Raw genomic sequence first — 26788 nt, 5'->3', positions numbered from 1 at the left:
TATGTGTGTATATATATATATATGTATATATATATATACATACCCGTACTGTAATTTATTTCAGTCATTTTCTTCAACTCTGTTATTTTCCTAAAAACACTAAACTGTTCTGCAGTTAAAAAATGATACTGCTTGAGATAAGAGATTATTTTAAATTGGAAATGTGTAAGACATGTTATCAGTCCCAATTTTAAAGTGAGTCTTTAACATTAAAACTGTGAAAATACATTTGATATTTATAGACACTTTAATGCTAGCCTTATAACTTTATTGTAAAACCTTTTTCAAAGTAATTTTATATTAAGTCCAACTTTACACAGAGCTTATATCAGTTAAGTATATCAGAGTACTAAATAGTTCATTCACTTGAAGCCTTTGGAAAAATTTAGTTTTACAGTGCTTCACGGTAAAAAGAAAAATCTTAATTCTATTAAAAATTGCGAAGTTTTATTATAAACTTAGCACTCAATTCTCACTTGGAAATAGAGTGTATAACCCAAGGTTACTATATAAGTGAAGGGAGTGGGTCAGAAATGGTTCTCCAGCCCGCACCAGGCCAATGAGATACTTCTGGACCTGAGGCATGACAGGTTTAAGGCTGGAGCTGCCACACACCGATTAGAGCAATTGACTAAAAATAGTCCTAAGTTCTGAATTCACTAGCATTATATACTACTTTTGCCACTGACTGAGGAATTCAAGTTGAAATGTCATTCATTCTATAGCTCTGGAGTGCATCTTTGAAATTTCTGCTCAAATAATCACATAATTGCCTAATCTGGGTTACAAAAACAAAACAAAAAAGTCCTGTTTAATGTTATACAGAAAGTATTATTATTTGCTATATACAACTAAATCCAACTGTGAATTCAGTTATATGGCCCTGTAAAAGATACATGTATTACTTTGCCTTCACAACAAAAACCTAAATGTTTCTATTTATGAATTCAGCCCTTGGTTTCCAAAGTTAGAAAATAGGACTAAACAATGAGGGAAAAGGAAATGTAGCCTTGCTGCCCCTTTTCTCTTGGGAAACTTGTCCTTTTGAAGACACTTTTCTACTTCGTTTATTTCACTTTTAGAAACTGATTATCTGTGTAGAGTATAACAACATGTTGAAGCCCTAGCCTTAAAAGGCAAAAGAAAGTATTCATAATAAAACAGTGTAATAAGTATTAGGACTTGAGCTGAGAACAGTTTCCCTAAGGATGTCCTAAACTAAAATCTTAGGACTGATACGATGAGAAATTATGTTGTCTTACTGCTATATTATCAGTTCAGTTAAAAAATGACTGGCAGTGAACTTGGGCAACCCAGAAATCTGACCTCTCTAAATGTACCTGAGGTGGCCAGTGCACCTTGAGGAGTCTGGCATAGCAGTTAAAATCAGGTTGAAGCCAGAAGGTGGGCCCTAGGAAGGTAAGTTTGAGTGATGGCAAGCCTTGCTTTTGGACTATGAGACCACCAATATAAAGCCAACACATGGATCATAAGCCATCGATTGTCAGTATTACAATATTAAAAAGAATAGCCCAACTTCTCTGGACTGGTTCAGCAGTTCACCCAAGTATTTAAAGGATTCTTTAAAAAGGTGTTGTCTGAACCACAAAAACAAGTCTTTGGTGTTTTCAATATTAAATTACACTAAAATTTAACTAGTCATTTATAAAGGGGTTTAAGTGTTTTATGTTAAGTATTTCCAGCAAAGTGAAAGTTGAAAATTTTTACATTATTAACTACGTAGGAATAAAGAGCTGTTGAAAGATGGAGTATTACATGTTTTGACTCTATTTGTCAAGAATATGCATAGATAACAGTATTCTCCTAACCTGACAAGGAGTACCTTCCATTTCTTGTCATTCCCCATCCCCAGGACCAAAGGTTAGTCTTTACAACTTGTGCTTTTATGGATGAACCCTCATTTCAGAGAGTATGTACATATTTCTTTACAGCTCACTGTAGGACCCTGAACCTGCAAAACAGTATTTGATGGCCCACTTATAGAATTCACCATTTTGGTTTTGATTTGTATGCCAATTTGTATTTGTCTCAATAAATACTTAAGTCGATGCATGTGGTCTTTTTTTTCCCCCCTGAGAGGCTGTGCTATAGGGACCTTGCTTCCAAATACAACTTTTCTAATGTCTATAGAAGCGAACTAGAGATTGCCTACAAAAACGTCCATTTAGGGATGTGTACTTTCACTAAGCACTGTTACCTGTATGTGAACTAAGCTTAGTATTAAACTAATCCAGTCCTTAGAGTTAGCCATCATAACCATCACACAAGGTATTAGACAGATGGGCTAGTTAAAACTCAGCTCAAAGCCTTTCCTATTCTAACCTCTACAAATGGGTATGCAAGGGAAATTCAAGGAGTAAACTTCATTGTAGCAAAGGTACAGCACAGTCTTGCATCCTTTAGACAAAAGTGCTATTAAGAAATTAACTTACATACTGTGATTTTGGAACAGCTACACAGGACTTCTGAAAAGTCTGTAATAGTTGCCCTAAAATACAAGGACTTGGTGTTATATATGCTAGAACAGTAATGACAAACTCTTTATAGAGTACCCAAACTGCAACTCAAATCCACTTGAGAAATACCAACACTGTAATTAAACATGAACACAGGGTTTTAGAAAAAAATTCATACGTTAAGGTCTAATGCCTTAAAAACAATGTGGGCCATAGGTTTGCCACTGTACTACAGTGTAGCTAGACCCAACTTTCATTTCTCTCAGTGTTAACTACCTCAAATATATCATTCTCCACTAAATAGCACAGGCTAGCCTTTTTAAAATTTCCAGTGAATTTCAAACTTTTAAACAGACCCAGAAAAGGATATGCTAACAAAATGAAAGAACATGAACACGAGTTCTCCCAGGTTAAATCAGGAACCAGCCTGGTTATGAATTGTTAAAATTTAACACTTATTTCAGGTAATAAAATAATGTTACTTAATTTCAGGAGAGAATTAATTTTGGTACCAGGGATCAAACTCGGGACCTTGCACTTACAAAGCAGAAGGTGGCACCACTAAGCTAAATGCCCAGCCCTCACGATAATTTTTTAAAAATCTATAGTTTAAAAGATAAATTTCTGGGCCAGGGATTTAGTTCAGTGGTACCGCAACCTGCCTTGCAAGGGCAAGGTCCAGAGTTCGATGCCTGGTACCAAAAGAAAAAAAAAAAATTCAGTTGTTTCATTTGTACTTCTTAATGCCTCAAACTGTAATTATTCAAAACAACGTAGGCAAATTGCTTAAAGTGCTATCCGGGAACTTTGGTGTGATGTCTTCTAGGTATTTTCTTCATGCATATTTCTGGATCCGCGCCAGACCCACTACACATCACTTGGTAATGAGGTCCTAGAACCAAAATTCAACACATTGTAACGAACTTGAGAACACAGCCACCCCAGCTATACAAATATAGCTGACAGTTACAGTGTCTGTACATGACTCCTTTCAGAGATTCTTTTCTACTAAAACGATTTCATTGGCCAAGCATGAGAAGTGGTTTTCTAACATGTTTCCCCTCCATCCACAAGCAAACCTCAGTTCTCACTTGGAATTGTATAACCCAAGGTCACTATATAAGTGAAGGGAGTGGATTAGAAATGGTTCTCCAGCCTGCACCAGGCTAATGAGATACTTCTGGTCCTGACACATGACAGGTTTAAGGCTGGAGCTGCCACATGCAGATTATAACAGTTGACTAAAAATAGACCTAAGTTCTGAATTCAACTATAGATTCTCTGGAGAGCCAAAAATTGTTTTCTATGTAAACCAGCTTTACATGTGGTTTGCAATAACTTGGTGTTATGGGTTGTCTAGGTGTCCCTCAAAGCCTCATGTAGTCAGTGGGCCTTTACATAGTGCCTAGCTCAACAGTGTGTGTGATATCCAGATTAAGAGTGTGATTACTAAATTAGGCCACTGATTGGTCTGGCATAGTTTCTGAGTGTGGATAATGGGAAGGCCCACCCTGGGTGTGAGTACTATCCACCCCAAGGGCATGGAGCCTAGATAGAATATAAGGAGCAAAATGAGGTCTGCTGTTGCTGCTTGCTTCCTTGCTGTTTTGCTGCCTTCCTGCCTTCTGCCTGCCAAGAACTGTTTCTCCTCTGCCATTCACTCTGCCTTGGAGCCAGGCAACTATGGACTGAAACCTCTACAAACTGTGAGCTAAATAAACTTTTCCTCCTTTACCTTTGGGTGTCTCAGCAACAAGAAAAGTTAACTAAAACACATGGCTAAAGAGGAAACATTCAATGAAGGTAAATTGATTCCTAGCACATTTTTAGAGAAGCAGAAAGACTCACATTCCCAATTACAGTGGTACCTTAGTTTATGACTACAATTTTGGGGAAGATGGCTCTATTTGTGTTTGTGTGGTCAAGATGGCTGTGGTCATGTTGGTCACAATGCAGAGATCAAAAGCAAAATTATGATGAACACTTTGTTTGTGAACTGAATTGTTTGCCAACAGAAGCGTTCCTGAGTTGAGGTATTACTGTATATGGGCCTAGAGAATAGTTAACAATAGACTTACAAATAAAAAAAAAAGACTTACAAAGATAGATGTTACCTCCCAACAGTAAGGCAGATCAAGATTAACTTCAGCAGGTTAAGTGTCAAGTATGTAACATTAATAAAAAGAGCTTTTAAAGTTCTAAAATTTAAACTCCAACCAGAATATTAGCAAATTAAAAAATGAGTACAAAATAACTGCATTTAAATTGAAAGCAAAAGTGCTATTCCAAAGGCTCATTTTGAAAATGCAAATGCAGCATTAAAATTAATCAGTACAATAATCCAAAAGAAATTACACAAGACCACTGCAATTTAAAAAAATGCTTTAGATTTGTATCTCTAAGAACTCAATAAACATTGCCTAGGCATCAAGGAAAATACAAATACAAACTAATGGTTATGTGTGTTTATTTCCAACTTTTTAAAAAGGTATGTATATCTATGTGCAAAAGAGAATCCTAGCACCAGGCAAGAAGCAGGATACCTTCTATATGTTGCAAATTCACATACTTTTCTCCTCCTCTCTCAGGAGTTACCTAATTACTTAAATGTACTCTTTGGGATTTCTAATTGAACATTGTTTTAAAAAAAAATCTGTACCATTAATACTCTGTACCTTCATTATGAGTTAAAACTATAACGAAAACTGCTTCATAAATTTTTATTGATGGCGTTTATCCCATGGTTTAACATGTTAATTATATTGTAATAAACATGGCTTTAATATTAAACATTTCCTTATTATCCAAAGTCACCACAGTCCATTTCAGTAAATATAAAAATATATGCTTAATACTTTGTACAATACTGGTTTTTGGTCCAAACAAAACTGGATCAGAAAAGCCAATAAATTCAACTTTTAAGAATATCCAATTTTTTTTTAAAGATTTCCAAATGGATTTAGGCAACTTTGAATAATGGGATTTACGTAATAAAATCTGAGACAAGACTAAACAACAAAGAAAAATTCTAACACAAAATTAAAATTTCAAGTTCACAGATTTATGTTATACCAAAAAGGTACAGAAACAAAATTGTATTTACAGAAGTTGTATAATAAAATAATGAAAAAGGCAAGACAGGTGATAGAAGAATGAAAATATAGAAATAGCATATAATTATTAAATGGAGAATGAACTAGATCTAACAAGTCCATAGCATGGACTAATTCTTTGATCAGGCTTTATCAGAAAATCTTAGTGCACAATACATCCAACTCACTCACTTCACACATACACCAGCACAAACTCAGCATAGAAATCGCTCATTTCAATGTCCTCTAATCTATACAGAATTCTAATCTATACAGAATTCCTCAGATATAATTACAATTTCAACTCGTTCCATAAACTCTTAGCAATGCACACAGTGGTGCAGACAAAGAAGTTCTATACAAAGCCATTCACCGTGCAGGCTCTATTCCTGGGTACAGCCAGACTACGCCAAACCAGTGAATAATGTGCTGGATCATAAAATATTTTTGCTGAAGAATCAGACACCAGTCTAGCTATTATTTTTTAAAAAGTGGGTAAAAGATGGGGGAAGGGATTCCATAAAGAGAAGGAAGATTCCAAAATTAAAGAAGTCCTTAGGCAGATCTGACTTCAGATAAGCCTGGCATGTAGTACAATCCAGTATGTAAATGATGGGCACCAGCTGTTACAACTGTTATGTTTAACACCATTATGACCTTTATTTTCTGCGCCTAACAGCAGTCTTTATCTTGCGGCCAGGAACTGAAGTTCCAGAAGAAGAGAACATATTTTTTCCATTTGACCTGTAAAAAATAAAAACTTCATACTATTACATAATGCTCCCAGCAAAACTTTAGAATAATATTTTTATTAAACATGAATGGCAATAAGGGGGAGGAAGATAGGAAAAGGCACTGTATTGTTAAAACACATTTTCTGCTATTTGTGACACAAACATTACTGCTATTTTTCCAGGGCTATAATATAAACTTGTAATAAAGTGAATTCATGTTAGCAAATGGAGAATATATTTAATTTTACCAAATATTACTGCATCTTGAGGATGTTTAGAAAATGAAACATACAAAAGCACACACCAACGTATAACTTCCATTTCAACAAAACATTCTCTTACCCTACTGTAAATGCTGCTGACGACTGGCTAAAGGGAAAGCTCCCTGAGCCTGAAGGCTGGGCTGAGGCTGCAGGTGTACTGGGATTTGCACCAAATGTGAACACTCCTGATGGATTATTGTTTGTGAAATTGAAATTGGTAGTACTGCTGCCAAACTGGAAAGCCGAACCTACAATAGTGAAGCAGAAATACTTCATTAATGAACAACGATTCTTTCTCCTGCATATGAAAACATGTAGAGGTTATGATCTCTTATTGTCACTTAAACTAATGAAAACTAAAATACTTTCTCTGTTGACACAAAGTATGCACTTGATACATCCAACAAGTGACACAATTCACCCATGACCAAGGGAAAAGGGACAGAGTGAATATCTGGTTAAAAATCCTACAGCCATCACCAGACAGGAGGGCACCATGCATAGTTAACAGCAAGAACATCATGCTGAAAACAGGGATTGAGAGGAGATTGGTACAGTGAATACTGAGAACTCTTGCTGTCCTCCCTGGAAGCATCTCCTCTGGGGGTTTGACAGACTAAGAGAAAAGACCTAAAGGTATTAATCTCTAGGTTTTCCCAAATAAAATAAAGCTAGACAAACCAGAAAAACTAACAATGAATGTAAAGATCCATCAGCCTCAGCAATATACCAGGGATTTTCAAGTGGTGCTGAGATGGTCTCAATTCAATAGCCAAGGAGCACCAGACATTTGAACATGGGTTTTTTTGTTTTGTTTGTTTGTTTTTTGAGACAGGGTCTCACTCTGTAGTTGAGACTGACCTGGAACTCACTATGTAGCCCAGGCTGGTCTCGAACTCACAATGATCCTCCCACCTCAGTCTCCCAAGTGCTGGGATTATAGGCATGCGCCACCACGCCTGGCCTTGAACATCATTATTTTATGAGAAATATAGTACTAGAAAAAAGCAAACTGAAGGAAACTGAGCAAAGAAACAAAATTTAAGAAAAATAACTCATAATTAACATCTGAAGACATTCACAGATAACACTGTATCCACGAAATAAAACCAGAGAAATATAAGGGAGGGGTTAGAAAGAATGAGAGGGGAAATCCAAGAAAATGTGCAGAAATCAAACTTCACACAAGAGTGCTGCTTTTCCTACACAATCAAGGCATGCCTAGGTATGTCAGAACAGGGGAGGGAGGGAGGGAAGGAGGGAGGGAATTCTAATTACATCCCAGAAAGGAGAAATAAGTGTAGAAGCAAATAAGACTTCAAGAGCAACTCTGGAGGTTGCAAAGTCATAATGAAAAAAATACCTTCAAAATTATGAAAACAATTTTCGGTCTAATTCTATGTTCAGTTAAAAGTCTTACCAAACATACAGACAGAATGAAGATCCTTCCAGCAATGCAAGGCCTCAACATTTTCTTCTCTGAAGCCTTCAGAAATCACTAGAAGATGTGCTCTACTAACAGGGATAAGAAAGAAGACCTGATACAAAAGGAAAAGTTTCCTATCAGAAGCTAAAAGGAATCTTCAAGATGGTGGGAAGAGAACACCCAAATCATAGGTATACAGCAGTCTAATGGAAGAAACAGGTTAAAAAAATTCCAGAAAAGTTTTCTCAGATACTAAAGACAGCTGATGTGTTTAAAAATACTGAAAAGACAAATATTTTTACAATTGGAAGAGATAAAATCTCAACTAATGGTAAACAGAAAGAAAATGTTAAAAATCACTGTTAGGAAAACAAAATTTTGCATAGGCAAGATCACAGGACCCTACACGGTTTAGCAACAATATCTGCATAGTTAGAACAGTGACCCAACCAGAGTATCTCTATATTAGATGGACAAAGGTAAAAATTATCTACATACAAGAAATCTATACTAATTCCAAATTGAAAAAAAAGGCCTGACTAAAAGTTAACATGTGTCATGAAACAAAAATTTCACACATATATTGTCTGACAAAGTACTAATACCAGAATATATAAAGAACCTTTACAAATCAGTGAGCAAAAGCCAAACAAGTAAACAGGAAGATACCTAAAATCAAACTTTTTTAAAAGAATTCACACAAAAAAAGGAATCAAACCACCTAAATATAAGAACTCTCATACAATGGTGGCAGGATATGAATTGACACAATTTGTCAGAAAAAGTGTGTACTATCTTCTAAAGTATATTAAGACACCTTCTAATTTGGTGATCCCACTCCAGAAAAGCATCCATATGTGTTCCAAGATCATATCCAAGGCAGCATTTCTTAAAACCTAAAAATAACTCAAACATCAACCAACAGAAAATGGATAAGCTTTGATATACACATAGAATGTGATCCAGTCTACAGCAAAGACAATGAATAAATTATATCCAGTAATACAGATCAACCTTAAAAATATAAGATATAGGGAAAGAAGAATCAAAAGATTGATACAATATGATTTCAATTATGTAGGCAAAAATCAGGCAAGACTATTTTCTACAGATAGATGTATCAGAAAACCCAAAGAATGGTGATTGCCATCAAAGACAAGACAGTGGTCACCAGTAGAAAAAGAAGAGAGAAAAGTGATCAAAATGGGTTCCATCAAGAGATTTTGGGTGGGTGCTTGGGTACAAATGTTCACTTAACATTATACCTGCCAAGTATATTTTATGCCCTTTTCTAATTTGAGGCTGTATTTTACAATTAGAAAACTATCAAACAGTGCACAATTGATGAAATAAATTATTAAAATACATATTAGTCATAACTGAATCATGGGAACCCCGATTAAATATTCATGTCAAGTAAAAAAAATATCATTATCAATTTGTCATAAGACAACTGGGGTATAACTTCAGAAGTAAATGAAATCATAAACAAAATCAGAAAATACAATTGCAAATTTGTAGACTAGAGGGCCCCAAATGCAGCAATAAAGAGAAACAGGAATAAACCCCATACCTATGTCAAGGAGAAACACCTTAAAATATACTTTAGTACTTTAAAAAATATAATTGTGTGAAATTTGGGGATAATGTTTACAGGTAAAACAAAATATCCTGTCAGGTACAAAACTTTTATCTTGGGGGCCTTTGGGCATCATGGGAGGACAGGTATCACAGGGGAGGGAAGTAACAATGCCCATACCATACTCTGGAGAGTATACCAACATAATTAATGGAAATATATACTTTAGCATAATGGTAGCCAGCTGTACGTCTCAGTAGCTGTGCAGGAAGAATACAGAAAGTGATCTTTGTCTTCACCCACTTGGTAGACAGTAAAGTTTATGCATGTGTATCAAAGTAGCAACAGGTAAGTTTTGCCTATGTAACGTTTTTGTGTATTTATGATTTGTTTTATTATATGTTTTCTTTTGAAAACATATAATACTTCTTGGAGAAGTAGCCCATTTCAGTACAATGTCACATGAAAATCCACTTTTACAACTTTGGGAAGAATATGAAAATGAGTTGTCAGGTTGACTGGGCTACCAATGATGACAGATCATGTAAGTCAAAGAAGCTGTAACAGTGAGAGCAAGATATGACAGAAGCACAGAGTGAAGGTCATGATTCACGAGTAAGGAGACAGTAATGTAAATGAATATATGACTAGTCAAAATGCTTCAAAATGGTCATGTATACCTGAATGATCTGAACTCGGTCAGAAAATGTTACTAGGTTCTTGCCAGGGGTGAAACCTATTGTACAGAATGCCCAACACTGAGGTTCAATACTGAAAACTATTTGTAACAAATAACATGCCACAAGATGTTCTGAAATACACTAATAATGAAATACAAGTAAAATGTTCTGTATTTACCAACAGTCATACTCAAAATTATGTATCATGAAACCTCACTATCTGAACTTAAAGCCTTCACAGCAGTACTTTATTGTTCTGATTGTCAGAATCTAAAGAATTTATGGAGAAATGATAGTGTGGTATTAAGATTTTATAACAATGACACTCAACAGATTTGGTTTCCTTCAAAATTGCCTACATTTTGACAACAAAAAGATCAAGAAAGAATAGCTATTTGCTCATCTTTTGAGAGCTTTGCTTCAAGCTGTTAGGTAATTTATACACTGTCTGAATACAAGACAACTGAACAACTTGCATCATCTCATGGTTATTATAGCTTTTGGCAATATACACCATGTAAACCTTCCAAATATGGCATAAAAATATATGCAATGGTAGGTGCCAAGTCATTTTACACCTTGAATTTAGAAATTTATCCTGGAACTTAGCCACTAGGTCTTTATTCATGCGGTAATAAACCATATGATGTTGTGAACAGACTTGCTGCACCTGTTTCAAAAAGTAATCCAAGGGCCAGGGCACGTGGAAGCACACCTGCTTGGTACGTGCAAGGTCCTGAGTTCGACTCCTAATAACTAAGTTGTGGGGGGTAACCCAAATGCTATGTTCAACTAGTGGTTCACTAGTTACTCACTGGTGTTAACATTTACTAAAAGAACACTAGCTGATCACCACAGGAACTATTCTTAAGAAATGTTTGAAGTTCACAACAGGGAAATGTATCATATCATCTTTGGATTTCAGAAAAACTTAACACTAGCCTCCTAGATGGCAAAGAAAGACAAAGTAGTACTGATACTATCGACATTACACACAATGATAAGACTGATTGTGAAGCTGAGCATGGTGCACCCCTGTAGTCTCAGCACTCAGGAGGCTGAGGCAGGAGAATCCTGTGGGTTCAAGGTCAGCCTGTGCGAGTTCAAGGATAGCCTGGACTATGTGAGACCCTGTCTCAAAAAAAAAAAAAAAAAAAAAAAAAAAAAAAAAAAAGATAGTAAATCCTCAACACAAATGAAGGTAGAAACGGTCATATTAATGAGTTATGTAGCAACTGTGATGTCACTCAAAACACAAAGCACTGGCTGATGGCTGTGTTTTATTCAATCCTAAACCTGTTGGGCTTAAATAGTTTCATGATTTACAAAGAAAGTAACAAACACAATTATCAAGGAGAAATTTTCTTAAGGGGATTGAGACTGGAATTATTAAGTGACCAATTACAACAGAGAACAGTAGGTATATGCCCAGAGCCTTCTGCAAAAGAATTCTGGAGCAGAGTGAAACATCATAAGAACCTCCGAAGAAAACAGGATGTCAGATATGTCCTACCAAAGAAGAGAGGAAAATAAAGTATATGTGCTATCCATGTAAGTGGTACTTATGCACATGTTCACATATGTTAAAACTGCTTTAGGTGTGATAAAGAATATTTTTGTGGTAGAGCTTTATTTGTATTTTCATTGTAGTTCACTTAGGAATTTTTTTTTTCAGATGTAGTGAGCAAATAGTTGATGCAGAGAATGTTCATGTTTATTCTAAACACTCACTATATATTTGATATTTTAGTAATATTTCATTTTCCTGCTAAATGCACATTATGTAATATAATGGGAAGCTCCTGACAAGAGGAAGGCTAGAGAGGTGACAAGTACAACATGCCCAAAAAAGATAGTGAGACTTGTGTATAGAACATGCTGTTGTCAAGTGTGAAGACTGCCTTAGGTGTGATGACTGAAGCACAGATTATTTCTGTGGTAGAGTTTTGTTTGTAGTTTCATTGTAATTTACAGAGCAATTTACTTCTGCTGTTATTTTTTAGATTTCTGTAGCAAGTAAACAGTAGATATTGGAAATGTTGATATTTATTCTAAACACTCATTACATATTAAAAATTTATTATTTTATTTTAAGTACAGTTTAATAAAACTCAAACTAAAATTAATAATTCATCAGTAGAAACACCCTAAAATATAAGTGGCATTATATACTCCACCATGATGCATCTTTCAAAAATTTTACCATGATGCCCATATACACACGCTTTCAAAGTGCAGTAAAAATACTGTTTTTAAGACACATATAATCTAAGCGATATGAACTACATCAGAGCAAACTTACTGGAATTAGCAGTTGTTCCAGAGCCAAATGCAGACTGACTAGGCTGCTGTCCAAACACAGAAGGCTGGCTGCTGCTTGATACTGTTCCAAAAGCAGATGGTACAGGCTGAGAACCAGCAGAAAACAATGCCGATGATGATGATATAGATCCAAAGCTTGGAGGATTAGGCTGGCTGGCACCCTGACTTTGTCCAAATGTTAGGGTCGTCTGGTTAGCACCAAATGCTGGACTGGCAGATGGTACTGAAGGTCCAGGGCCAAATACAAAGGAGGATCCTGGAGGCCCAATGAAATACTTACATCACTATGATGCTAAATGTAAGATAAGCTTTCAGAAATTTCTTTAACCCACCAGAAAATTTTAGCTCTTTTGTAGAATCCTACCTTGATCAAGCCAAATTTCAAATAATGACTAAGAATATAACTCTACCATTATTTGCTAAAACATACTGAATCCATATAAACAAAGGTTCAATTCACACAAGTCACAACCTTCCCAGTCAACAATTTTTTCTTTTTCTGGTGGCCTCACATGTGCTAAGCAAGCGCTCCACCACTGGGTATATATATCCCCAGTTCTCCGCCAATAATTCTGGCATGCAAAAATAACCATTGCAAGTTATATGTACGTAGTGCATAATGAGGTCTGATATCTTAAAAAACAACAACAACAAAAAACACCACCAGTGTATAGTTACCTACAACCTGACATCTCAAAGTGAAAAGTTAAAACAGCTTAAATTTCAATTGAAGCCCAACTTGGGCAAGCTAGAAATACCCTATCTCCCCCCCCAAAAAAAAAGTGGGGGGCATAGGAATACAGCTCAGTGTTAAGTCCCTGGGTTCAATTCCCAGTACAAAAGATTAAAGCAAAACAAAACTAGCACATTTATATTAAAGTCAACCCAACTATCACCTTTTTTTTACTATTGGAAATGTACCTGCAGAGCTAGATGTAGTTGTTGCTCCAAAGCTGAAACCAGAGGTTGCAGTACTATTACTGCTGGCTCCTGATCCAAAGACAAACTGGTTGCCAGCTGTGCCTGTTGTACTGGATGTGGCTGCTGGTTTGCTATCCTGAGAAAATAGCAAGGACTGAGATGTACTGGATTCTGCAGAGTTACCAAAAGCAGAGCTGCTCACAGGATTGCTGGCCTGTCCAAACACAAAGGCAACCACAGGCGGATTGGAGGAGGAAGTGGAACTACCAAAAATGCCACCACCAGTTGAAGTGGCTGGTGCAGTTGAACTAGAGGAACTGGTGTTCAAAATACTAAAAAGTGGCTTTGCTGTACCTTGATCTGTAAGACAGAAAATGAAGATACATAAATCCGTAAGAACAAATCATCACAGCACTTTTTACTACATTAGGAATCTAAGAATTCATTAGAAAACAATGATAAGGTTTGATCGATTTGCTCATTGAATGAACACCTAATACAATCTGATACTATATATAAAAAATAATAATCTCTTCTTTTACAGCCTATGGATTTTGTCTTTCACAGAAAAGCCTTCAGCATTCAGATTTTTAAAAATTTTTTAATTGTCCCTCAAATCTAAATCTAACTTGATACATTTAGATAACAAATTCAGATAGTGGAAGATAGCTGTGACTTGTGTATTTGATTTTGCAATTCATGCAACAAATACTGCAGGATCACAAATGGGTAGCCAATTTTACCCTAGTAGCAATGTATCCTTTGTTAAGAATGTTCAGTTCCATTTGGGGGGGGGGTACCAGGGACTGAACTCAGGACCTTGCACTTGTGAGGCAGGAGGTGGAACCACTGAGCTAAATCCCCGGCCCAGTTCCATCTTTTTGACACATTTTCTTAACATACATGTATTTGTTCCCTGCGGTGTTACTATCAGACTGTTTTAATTAATATAACTTTATACTGTTTTGCTATTGATAGAACAAATCTGCTTATGTGCCTGCCCTCCCCAAATTTTCTTGGGTATTTTCCCTTCCATGTACATTTTAGAACAGGCTTAACTTATTGACCTAAACAAAAACTACTCTAAGAATTGAACTCTGTCAACTAGTGGGTTGCTTCCACTTTTAAGACCAGTCTATATAGAAAATTTGTCTTTTTAAAAATATTTCTGCTACACTAGTCTCATCTTCTAAAAACTGCTATCTCAGTGGAACTTCTGAGCTTTTGTCAAATCTCTGTATTTCTGCACTGTGTTCTGGAAAATTCTAGTTCACTAACCAGATTATCAGCTACACTAGTCTCAACACTCAAATGCAGAACAGTTTTTATTTCAACAGCTAGACCTTAACTTGATGTTATTTTATTTTCCTTTAGGATTTCAGTTTTCAAAATCAGGACTATTTTCTCAGGGCTTAATTATATTTGTTGTCTGTATTTCATAAATGATTTCCAACTGGTTTCTGTAATTTATAAATGAAAGCCTTTACATAAAAATTTAGACAATATTTTGTACATTTATGAATCCCTACTTTCCCAGACAGTATAGTATATGCCAGCTCTGATTACAAGATGCCCAAAAAGAAGGCCCAAGTAGAAAGAATGGCATATATCAGTGTGCACTATTGTGAGCTTTCCATGTGAGCTGTTATTTCTGAAAATTAGATCTGTAGGTAATTTAATCAGAATCAGGAGGGTGAGGAGAAAAGTAAAAATTCTTAGGTCCTTCCCAAGAGTCCCATAACTAGTACTCTCTCAGCTATGTCCTATATAAACTACTCTTTGACTTCCCATTCTTGAGATGTCAAAGGCTTCTCACAATAAAATTTTAATATTTACCAGACGTGGTACTGGTTTGAGCTCCAAAAGTGAAAGCGGCCTTTGCTGGCTGCTCAGATTCCTTCTCAGATGGTTTTGAAACATTGAAACTAAACAATGACTTTGAAGAACTCTCATCTTTGGTTTGCTCTGAATTCCCAAAGGAAAATTCTGGTTGACATTTTGGCTCTTCATTGTCAGCTTTCTTCCCAAAAGCCAGAGAAGTAGAAGTGACAGTCTCTTTCTGCTTTTCTTCTGTCCTTCCCAAAGCAAACACTGAGGCAGATGACAGAGGGGCAGTTTCCATATTGCCAAAAGTGAACCCTCCCTTGGCAGCGGACATTTCTTCTTTTTTTGCTTCTGTTGTCTTGCATGTGAAAGGAGCCACTGAGACACTCTTGGTTTCTATGGTTCCAAAGCTGAAGCTGGTCTTGTTCTCAGAGGTCACTGTGGTATCAGTAGCAGCAGGGATAGGGTTAATAACACCAGTACCAAAGCTAAAGCCTGCGGATGAAGATTTAGGTGGTTCCTCTTTCTTTTCTTGCTGCCCAGGATTAGACAAGCCAAACTGAAATGGAGCTAAAGAAGTTGGATTGCTTAAACTAGAAGAAAGTCCAAACTTAAAATTATTATCATTCTTACTGTCTTTTTTAACTTCTTCAGTTTTAGAATCATATGAAAAACCAAATTTAAAATCTGCAGTTGGTTTAAGAAATTTAAAGCCTTCCGTCACAGGGTTTACAGACCCAGAGTCAGATGATACTCCTATTTTGAATCCCACCTGATCTCCAAATTTAAAAGTTCCAGTGCTTGCTGAAGTCTGAGAAGGCGCAGATGATGATGATGGAAAACCAAATTTGAAGGATAAGGCTGGTGGATCAGAAGATGAGGAAGATGTACTAAAACCTTCAAATATATAAAAGATATCACAAAGACTGAATTAATACAATTATCCTCTCAAACAAAATATGTCTTTGAAAGCAAAAGTGAAATAGGAACAACTTTGAAAGGGCCTACTTTGAAGAGTATTATCCACACCAATAAATATGAACCAAGTTGACCAATATTCATCACAAGATTTATACTTTAACCTTTACAACTATACAAAACATGCCACCTCCTATCACACTGGCTAACAAAGTTTGATAAATTCTGTACTGATGAGAATTAAGAGTAAGCACTTCCACATATTGTATATGGATGTATAATTTTACACAAAATATGTGGGGAACATTCTGTCAGTATTTATCAAAACCAGAATCATATATACCCTTTGACCCAGCAATTCTACAGCTGAGACTTTAAGGATAAAATCAGAAATGCAGGGCCAGGACTTAACTCAGTGGTTCTGCCTACTTCACAAGCACAAGGACATGAGTTTCAATCCCCAGTATCAAAATAAAACAAAAAGAAATGCAAAATGCCATGTACAATCTAGACAGAAAGGGAGTGTGGTATGCAAATTTCTGATAAAGTAGAAAATCACAATACACACAACAGTAATATGTTTGCATAGGGGGCATTAAAGAAACATCAAAAGATTTGTAAGAAATTAGCCATAGCTACTCCTTGGGTGGGGGGAATGAGCCAATGGGGACAAGAGGTGGATGGATGTCTCATTATGAACATTTACCACATTTTCTTGATTTTTAAAAGTCTTGTATTATTTACTCAAGCATTTAAAAAACATTAGCATCAAGAAAACAAAAATAGTACAATATGAAGCTATATTTATAAAGACAAACAATATTACACTGACAAGATCAAAATTTTTTTCATTGGCTCAAAACATGAACCATTAAAAAGCATCAAGATATTCAGAAATTACTCTGACATGTAATAAAGACACAACAGTAAAGCTTTTTATAAACCTCCATCTTCAAATTTCCTCTTTCAATGATTACTCACCCATCCCACCTTTTTCTAAAGAGAAATTAGTTGAAAATTACATTGGAATCTGAGGAGCAGGTGGCTATATACATGATATCTAAAGTATTTTAAATAATTCTAGCTAGAATGCTAAAATTAAAAGTGTCAAAGACAAGAATTAACCTGTATGAGTACTGCCTCAAAGGACTCTGTACACATATTTAAAGCATGGTGGCTCCTACACTACAGGAAGGGAATATGGGAAAAGGATGGTAGTGAGACAACAGCTACAGAGCGAGTCCAAACGGACCAGAGTATAGGAATCTTCAACACCCAGATGTAGCAGTTTTCAAGTGCCAGTTGGATTCCATTAAGTCATCCAACTAATTTAGTGGGCTGCAATCATTTTTTCTTTTAGAGCAAAATGGAAAACACTAGGACACTTCATACAGATCAGGTATTATTTTGCAAAATTCTTTATTTCAATCATATAAACTAAAAATATAAAACTTTTCATTTTCGATCCCCGGTACCATAAATAAATAAAGCTTTTCATTTGCAGTCCAAAATTGACCTCCAGGGCTGGGATTTAGTTCAGTGGTTCTGCTGCCTTCTTTGTGAGCGCCAAGGTCCTGAGTTTGATCCCCAATACAAAAAAAAAAATTGATCTCTAGATAGCTTAGCATTAATTACTTTGAGAGGTTATCCCAATATATCTACATGATAAAATATTAAAGATTAAAGTTAACATTAAAGATTAAAGTTAATCTTAAAGATTAACTATTAAAGAGAAAGCGTTCTCTTTCTAGAATGTATTCTGGGAAACCAAAGCCCAAGCTAGATTACTTTAAATTAAAGTCAAGAAATTCATGTAAGTCGTTTACATTTTAAAAAGAACCCAAAAGCTCTCTGAAATTTAAGAACATAAGAAAGTTCTCCTCTTGTGAAAAGACACCTCAGGTGACAGGCAGCTTTCTGACTTTAAAATCGGAGATACACATGAATTGTATGAGTTAAGAAAAATTATCTCATTTTATATGAAGATTCAGCAGAGAATGAATAAAAATCTAACGCTATTTGCAAGTATTTCATTTTAAAATGGCACTATAAATTGGCATTTTACCATCACCTTACCCTTAAACTCAGATTTCGTGCCCGGCTTTGCACTCCCACATGCCACACATTTGGCAGAGTCTGCTTTATTCTGCACTAGGCACACTTCACAGTCCCAGCTTCCCTCAGGCTTTTTGAACTTGTCCAGTCCTAGAGAGCTCCCAGAAGACACAGAGATGGGTACAGTGCTACTACTAGAAGCAGGGACTGAGGTTCCTAAAAGATCATGAGGAAAAGCATTAAAATTTTTAATTTTCATTTTGTCAGCATCTTAATGATACCACTAAGTTGTTTGATTCTGACAACTTCCTATTAAGAAATAAACAGAAATGTAAACATTACTTGTTAAAAACAGGATATACTACTCAGATTTAACCTTATAAAATGAGCAGCTTGCTCAAATACTGCTCAGTGGTGAGTGAACTCCCTCCTAATCTCAAATTAAAATTTAAAAAAATAAAAACATGCTCAAGTTAAGAGCCCAAAGACTAAACTGTCTTTAAGAGTCCAAAATTTCTTTAAACAGCTCAGCACTCTAAGACTTGAGATGTAAACCATAGGCAAATCCCAACACATAAAATGCATAGCTATATACTATATTAATTTTAAGATTTCAAAGCACATTTTAGTTTTGCACATAGTCTATCATTCATCTCACAATGAAACCATAGACCTACTATGTTAATAATGTGCCTGTTATATTGCAGTTATTTAACAAACATTAGCTGAGTTTGGGAGATAGAAAGGTTAATAAAAACAATGTTTAACTTTTAAGGTGCTCATGGTCTAAAACGGAAAAATAAAACATGAAGGTATCATCACCAACTGATAAATAATCTAAAACAAACTTGCAAAGAAGGAAGAAATGACTTAGAGGAATATTACTGAGACGGTAATTAAATCTTTAAGCAGAAACAGCTTATTTGTGGGGAGAGGTGGCAGTAAGGGCAGCTCAGCAAGGCACAAATATGAAGATATAAGTGTGCATTAAAATTAATTAAAAACTGATGTAAATCCTTCAGTAATTCTAACTTTGAACAGGAAAAACTCAAACTCATCTCCATTTTTCTAGTTGAGTTAGAATTCATAATAGATTCAGTTATTTCCTATCATTTCAACATCCGTGGCATAGCTACAGCATTTTCATAAAATACTACTTCACCCTTAAAGAAACCTCCTCTGTAAATGATAACTATACTTATTTCTATGTAAGAGAAAAATGTCAAAATCACATCAAGGTCTGAGAAAGTCTGTCTCATTCTGAGAACTTTTAGTGTCTATATTAGTCAATCTTGAAAAGTAAAAAGAGCAAGAAGTTTCTAATACATTTTTAAAAAGCCATTAATATACACTAGACTAGTTAACATACCAGTAAACCTACCCTAAGTAAACATAAGACCTAGCCACAAGCAAGTCACTTTAACCTCAAGATGGTTTTAAATATTATGAAATGTTCATCCTGAACCATTACAAATACTATTCAGCTGTTTTACAGAATAAATCATAATGTTCTACTTAAGTGAAGAGCAAAATTATTCTACATAGCTATAAATATACCTGCTTTCTCAGACATACAGGCCACACATTTGTTGTCTTCTGCAATGTTAAAAACACAGCATACTGGACATTCCCAAGATCCCACAGGCCTTTTGAATTTATCTCCAAATCCTAAGGTACCAGAGGTAACAGTGCAGCTAGAAGGTGAAGCCGTCGTAGTTACAGCACTTTCTGAAACCACTATCAATGTCAGGGGTCGCTTCACACCAGTTCCAGGTTTCGGGGTTTCACAGGCCACACATTTCATTGCTTCAGGTTTATTTTGCACTAAACAGGTATCACAATCCCATGACCCTATTGCTGGTTTAAACTTGTCTCCAAAGCCTATTCCTGATGCAGAAAGAGCAGCTTTGCCACTTTTGCTTGGTGTCCCAGTTCCAGTCTGCTTAGCAGTTTCTCCTGGTGGCAGTTTTGCCGCTTGACAGGCTATGCACTTGCTGTCTGTAACACTATTCTGTAGCAGACATGTATCACACTGCCAGGATGATCCAGCTTTTAATCTTTCCCCAAACCCAACTCCACCAGAAGAAAAAGTACTTATTGCTGGTCTTGTATAAACTTCAGGGCTTGTCATAGTAGGCTGAGCAGCAACAGAATCTACCTTTGGTGAGGCAAAACCTATGTTGGGGTGGAGGTGAGAAGGAAAGAGACAGGGGTTTTCTAATCAAAGTACTGATTCCAATTACTGAAAGAAAACATATTTACCTTATTGCAGGGTTATACAATCCAAGATGAACAGCTTTTAAGTTTTTCTCCCATGCAATCATATTGTAAGTATAAACTAGTAAATCACAGACATAGTTAAAATTCTATCACCTTCTCCCTCTCAGAAATTGGGAGTCTGATGCTCTCACATGAACTTACCAATATACACTACTGTCATTCACATTTTACTATATTGTGCTTTCCTGTAGTGAACTACAACAATGTCAAAGCCTTCCTCCCACACCTGTTATTCCCACAGCTATATTAAATGACTTCAATATTTATCATTTTTCAATATTTTCAAGTCACAATCCAGTGTTATAGAAGCCTCTAACTTCAACAGAACCAAATGAGCTGAAGAGGCATAATTATTGAACAGATGTAATCAAAAGTGACAGGGTGGAATGAACTGTTTCTAACTATACTAAACTCACATAACATAGGCTTCAAATTTTTATGGGTTGATGACAATGATTCTGTTTCTCTGGGTCTAAGTACTAAAAGAAAAAGTACAGATAGTTACAGGTTTTCTAGAAGTACCAAGAAATAATCTAGCCTAGAGCTACTTTTAGGATAAGGGCAGAAAGATTCCACATAATCCAGTTACTCGCAGCGGTCAACAATGTATAATTTGGCAAATTTTTCAAAGTGATCATCTCAGGCATTATAGACATCTTTTCCTTCCATTCTGTCACATTTTCCTAATTTGGCCAGGCAAACTATAATCCCAGCTACTCAAGAGGATCACACAGAGAAACCAAACATGGAGGTCAGTCTAGGCAACTTAAGTTATACTTCGTCTCAAAGAATAAAAAGGGTTGAGGATGCAACTGACTGGTGGTAGAGTGGTAAAGAGCCTCTAGGTTCAATCCCCAGGACTACTAAAAAGAAAGTTAAAAGCACACAGGACTGTGTATGCAAAGTGTAATCCTAACTTGCTAAATATATGCGTAAAATAAAACTACACTCACAAAGAATGGTTAATTCTAGGATTAGAATTCAGGATTTCTGAAATTCCCATAAATTCGTACAACTACCCAAATTACTTCATTCCTGAGGCAGTATACACCACCTAAGAAAAAAGGAAAAGATGGACCAAATAACCTAACTCTCCCCTAAATCTTATTGTAGAAAGCCAACCTTACCTTTATACAAGCATCCATTATACATGCACACATCTGCTGGGTAAATCTAAATCCTTTCCAAGCTACCAGGTTACATTATGAACGGTTATACATTCTTGTACTATGTATCATAAAACTGTGGAAATCCTCTGATTTTAAACCAACTTTATTCTTGAGCCAGGGATTTAATTTAGTTCAGTGGTTCTGCCGCCTGCCTCACAAGTGTATGATCTTTATTAAGTGCTAGCTCTCATATCTTATACCGCAAACAAGAACTGCCCTCTAAATATGTTACAATTAAGCAAATTTGTCCTTGTTCTACTATGTATCAAATGGAGAAAAAAGTGATAAGGCAGTGCAAAGAGCTCCTCAGAGAGAGATATGACCGGGTTCTGTCATCAGGGTCATTTCCTCTTTTCAATATTGGACCATCTCTATCTACAGATAATTCATTTTCCTCTCCAGGACTTCCATCTTAGGCATCAGGATTAGTTCAGAGTTCTTAAATTCGAAATGAAAGAGTAATGGTTTCTAAGATATTTTCCAGAAAATAATTATTTGACTACATTTATATTTAAAAAATCAACCTATGAAACTAGTCATAATTTTTAAAAGGCTAAATTATAACACAGTTTACATTAAAATGAGATTATGACTTGTAATCAAGACTTCTGGTTATCTTACCCGGGCTTTTCAGAACATCTAGAACACTTCCTTCTTTCAGGATTTTTGCAGGTTTTAAAACGCCCTCATAATCTTCACTTTGCTTCTTACAGTTTATACTGTTCACTGCAATGTTGTCTTGAGCTGTAGTTTTTTTAAATTATAAAAGATATTATGCTAAGAAAAAGGACTGGGCTTGAACTAAATGTACTTTTTAAATCTTCCAAAGACAACTCTATTGGATCAATTTCTAAAACTTATGAGAAAGTCACTGTAATTTCATTAAACACAAGACTTAAAGTACAGAGTTAATTTATTACAATAAGAGGGTTAAAATTACTACATATTCCGCTCATCAACCCCCATGCTCACACAAAAAAGCAGTAAATATAAACTGCCAGCCAATGTATTCACTGAAAGAAAATAAAACTGAAACATGGGGGGAAACAGTGGCACTATTTTACAAGAAAAAAGTTATAATCAAATTGAACTGTTTTTACTTCTTATAACCAAAGTGGAATAACTTTTAGTGAATTTGAGGTAAATTTTTAGGATGATCTCAATATGCAATCGCACAGACAGACAGAAAAAGGAGACAGCAAAAACATCAGCTCCAGTCACACAGTAATTAATTATGACATCCTTATTTTCTATTGGCTTTTTAAAAAGAGAAATGGTGAGAACCAGAGGTATAAAAATGATAGCACACAATTCTATACACACTACCTATAAATGCAGTCTTACTCAACTCCTTAAAAAAATCTGAGTAATTTCTTGAGATATAATGCAATACAAAGCTCCTTTAATAAATCGTTACTCGTAATACTAACACATTACTAAAAATTAAGGCTTTTCCTCGTAACAATTAGTCTATTCTTTAATCCAGTAATACAAAAAAAATTTCACAGTACTTTACTACTTTCTATTATATAAAGCTGTTTTGTTTGTTTGTTTTGTTTTTGGTACCGGGGATTGAACTCCAGTCCTTGCACTTGCAAGGCAGGCCACCGAATCACTGAGCTAAATCCCCGGCCCAAAGCTATTTTGTGCAATATAAAAATAGAGCCTGCATCCTGACTTTGATCCCCAGTACCCCCCCAAATTGTTCTGTTATGCAATTATTGCATTTACAACATTACATTGGTAAGAAAGATAATGGTGCAAAATGTTAATAAGTAACTAATGAGGGTAAAGCTATGTGAAATTTTTGTATTATTTTTGCAGCTTTTCTATGAGTTTGAAATTATATGAAAATCAAACCTAAAAAAAAAAAAAGAGAGAGAGCCTGCAATTAGCAGTCTAGTTTTAAGTTTGTATTTTACATGGCTCCCACAATCTCTGCTCTTATCTTTCAGATAATCCAAAGCTGAAGCCTCTCTAGCTTCTATGTCCTGGCTCATTTTTAAAAATATGTATTTTAAGAAAGGACAATCTACTTTTCAAAATTCTAAATAAAACTCAGCAAATATTTTAAAAATACAGCACTTCTGTTTGGGCATGGTGGTGCCTTTCCATATAATTCTATCTATTCAAGAGGCTGATACAGAAGGGTCATAAATTCAAGGTCAGCCTAGGCAACAAGGAATATCCCACAGGAAAAAACAAAAGAAAGAAAAGGAGAGAGATGGGACAGGGAGGGGAGGAGAAAAAGAAAACCCAAACACTTAAGATGTAGTGGTGGCAAACCTAGGGCATGTGTGCTACAGAGGGATGTTTTATCATTAAGGCTCTAACGGGTTTCCCATCACTGTGGTAGAACTGCCTCCAAATGATGTCATAACATGTCTCTTTTCCTACCCATGCCCACATACTCAATACCTCTCTTTCACAATACCCCATTACACTAGCAATGTCCTATTAAAAAAAAAAATCAATAAATCCTTACTCCGTTCACAATAAAATCAATTCTTTAGCATGGTATTCAAGAACTTTCAGAATTTACATCTACTTTTCCAATCTCATGATAAATCATCTGTAATTCACAAAGTATGCCATACTTTTTTGTTCTTGTTCCTGTGCCTTTACACTTGGTTTTTATTCCTGTAGTATGCCCTTGTTCAAATTTTGTGACCTGAGTAACACAGTCTAAATGTTTTTCTATTTTCCTAACAATGACAACAAAACAATATCATGTTTTAATTATCTGATTACTATTTCTCTCACTCAATTTTGATTTCTTCAGTCTAGAAATTTTATATACTATTGCACAGGCCACCATAACCCTTACAAATAAAAATATGAATCATATAGTAATATTAGAGATAAATTCCATCACAAAATATACAAACAAGGGCCAATGACTTGGCTCAGTGGTGCTGCTGCTTGCCTTGCAAGTGCAAGGCCCCAAGTTCAATCCCCAGTACAAAACACACACACACACATAAATTTACAATGAGACTTCATTTATAATAAACTTGTAACTATTTTTACTAACAAAGATGAATAATTTGATATTCTGGCTATCTGCTCAAAACCAAACAATAATAGTTTACTATCTCTTGAAAATAATAACACTGTTAGAAGAATAAAGCTTCTCCTTTTTAATTAACAGATAATTTAAATGAAAGGAAAGCATTTAAAGGAATTACCAAAGGTGAAAGCAAGAATTTGAAATATTATTCTAAGACATGCAATTTTGTTTTTGCAAACATGTAAAAATATTTACTTACCGGAACTACTTATAACTGGTTCTGAAGTACTGCTAGAGCCAGTAATTTCTGTTTTTGCAACAGGCATACTAAATGTAAATCTAATCTGTAAAGAGCAAAGAATACCAATTTGCTTTTAAATAGGATGTAGTTTTATGACAAGTCCAAAGATTAAATTTCCTCTATTTTAAATAATACAGTTTTCATATTTTACAATCTCTAAAAGGAATTCATAACCTGGGTACTGTTGTGTGCACCTACAGTTCCAGCACTGGGGAAGTTAAAGCAAGAAGATCACTTAAGCCCAGGAGTTCAAGACTATCTTTAATAACAGAACAATATGCTGCCTTAAAAAAAAAAAGCAGGGCAAGGGAGAGGAGATGGATACAGCTCAATGACAGAACATTTGCCTAGCATGCATGAAGCCCAGGCTCAATATCCAGCGCTGCATAATTGAAAATGTATGTGTATGTATGTATGTACATCTGCGTGTATAAAATCGGGGTTCCTCTTATATTAAATGACATGCCATAGTTTCACGGTAATTTTCATTTATTAGACATTTTTCTCTCTCAAAACAGTACATAAAATAATAGTGTGCTCCAAAAGGTTAGTTCTCACTTTCTGAATGCTATTTTCTAACAGAAAGAATGAGACAACCGATGGCAAGGAAATTATATGTCATCTACAACACCTAGTCATGACAGAAAATTAGGACACAGTTAAAAAGAAAGGCAACGTATTAAAATAATCCATGTGCCAAATTGGGACAACCTGAACATTAAACTTTATTCTTACTCCAAAATGTTTTTTGACCATTAAGAAACAAATTTTGTACGACAATAATAGCCCATCATTTTTCAAAATTCAATATGATTCAGGACACATATTAACAACTACATTCAATGCAATTTAATTGATGAGGTAGGTCCTAGTCTTGAACTGGCAAAGAAAACAGCAATTAAGGGACATGTGAGGATAACAGGGAAATATAAATATGGACTACATTAAATTTCTCTTGGGTGTAACTGTACTAAATGAATAGTAAAACAATGTCCCTCTTCTTAGAGGACACATGGACAAATATTAAGTCAGTGATGGAAAACTTTTAGCGCTTTCTATGGTAACAACAGCAAGCCAGCTGCAGCACATGTGCCATAGGTTTGCCACCACTGTATTGAGTCAAGAGTCTGCATTTTAACTGCCAAATGGTACAGGAAAATGTATACACATCATAAATATACAAATATGTGAAAGAAAGAATGTGAGTGTTCATCTGAGTTTTCTAAACAATGAATTTTTTTTAAGTTGGAAATTAGAATTCTTCCTACCAACAGCATCACAGATTGGATAACGATGCAACATGCTTTTAATATCAATAAACGTGAAATATTCCTTGCTTCCTACTTACAGATGATGGAGATAGTACAACTGCCTCAGTAGATATTACAATTGGAGATGAAAATTTAAACACGGGGCTGCCAGTGTTGCTTGGAGAGGTCATTTGTCCCTGTTTATTTCCCATCAAGAAATGACACAAAAAGAGTTATTTAGAAAAAGAAATGGACACTATAAACACACCTTGAATTTAAAAGCATTGCTCCTTTTAGACTGAAAAGCCATTTTTAACTTGTGGCAAAAATTAATAGTAACTAGCCGGGAGTGGTGGCGTAAGCCTATAATCCCAGCACTCAGGGAGGCTGAGGCAGGAGGACTGCCATTAGTTCGAGACCAGCCTGGGCTACATAGTGAGTTCCAGGTCAGACTCAACTACATAGTGAGACTCTTATCTCAAAAAAA

At 35.5% G+C, this 26788-nt stretch overlaps 1 protein-coding gene across 3 annotated transcripts in view; it reads right to left on the bottom strand.

Moving 5' to 3' along the window:
* Nucleotides 1-5171: 5171 nt before the first annotated feature.
* Nucleotides 5172-26788, bottom strand: part of Nup153 (nucleoporin 153) — a 70585-nt gene continuing 48968 nt past the window's right edge. For 2 of the 3 annotated variants that reach the window (XM_010622910.3, XM_010622911.3), the window contains exons 13-22: nt 26400-26498; nt 25010-25094; nt 22362-22484; nt 19849-20466; nt 18313-18507; nt 15331-16215; nt 13495-13854; nt 12554-12829; nt 6646-6814; nt 5173-6313 (exon numbers count right to left, since the gene is read on the bottom strand). In XM_010622910.3, coding sequence (XP_010621212.1) covers nt 6229-6313; nt 6646-6814; nt 12554-12829; nt 13495-13854; nt 15331-16215; nt 18313-18507; nt 19849-20466; nt 22362-22484; nt 25010-25094; nt 26400-26498 — 2895 coding nt within the window. In that variant the 3' untranslated portion in view covers nt 5173-6228. Of the gene's footprint in view, nt 6314-6645; nt 6815-12553; nt 12830-13494; nt 13855-15330; nt 16216-18312; nt 18508-19848; nt 20467-22361; nt 22485-25009; nt 25095-26399; nt 26499-26788 lie in introns of all 3 variants that reach the window. The other variant, XM_033761903.1, reaches the window with a different exon arrangement.

The sequence above is a fragment of the Fukomys damarensis genome, unplaced genomic scaffold (assembly GCF_012274545.1).
Source record: "Fukomys damarensis isolate Sample0158 unplaced genomic scaffold, DMR_v1.0_HiC HiC_scaffold_10, whole genome shotgun sequence".
Taxonomy (NCBI): Eukaryota; Metazoa; Chordata; class Mammalia; order Rodentia; family Bathyergidae; genus Fukomys; species Fukomys damarensis.
The sequence above is the reverse complement of the archived record's forward strand: the minus strand, read 5'-3'. Positions and strand labels throughout refer to the sequence as shown.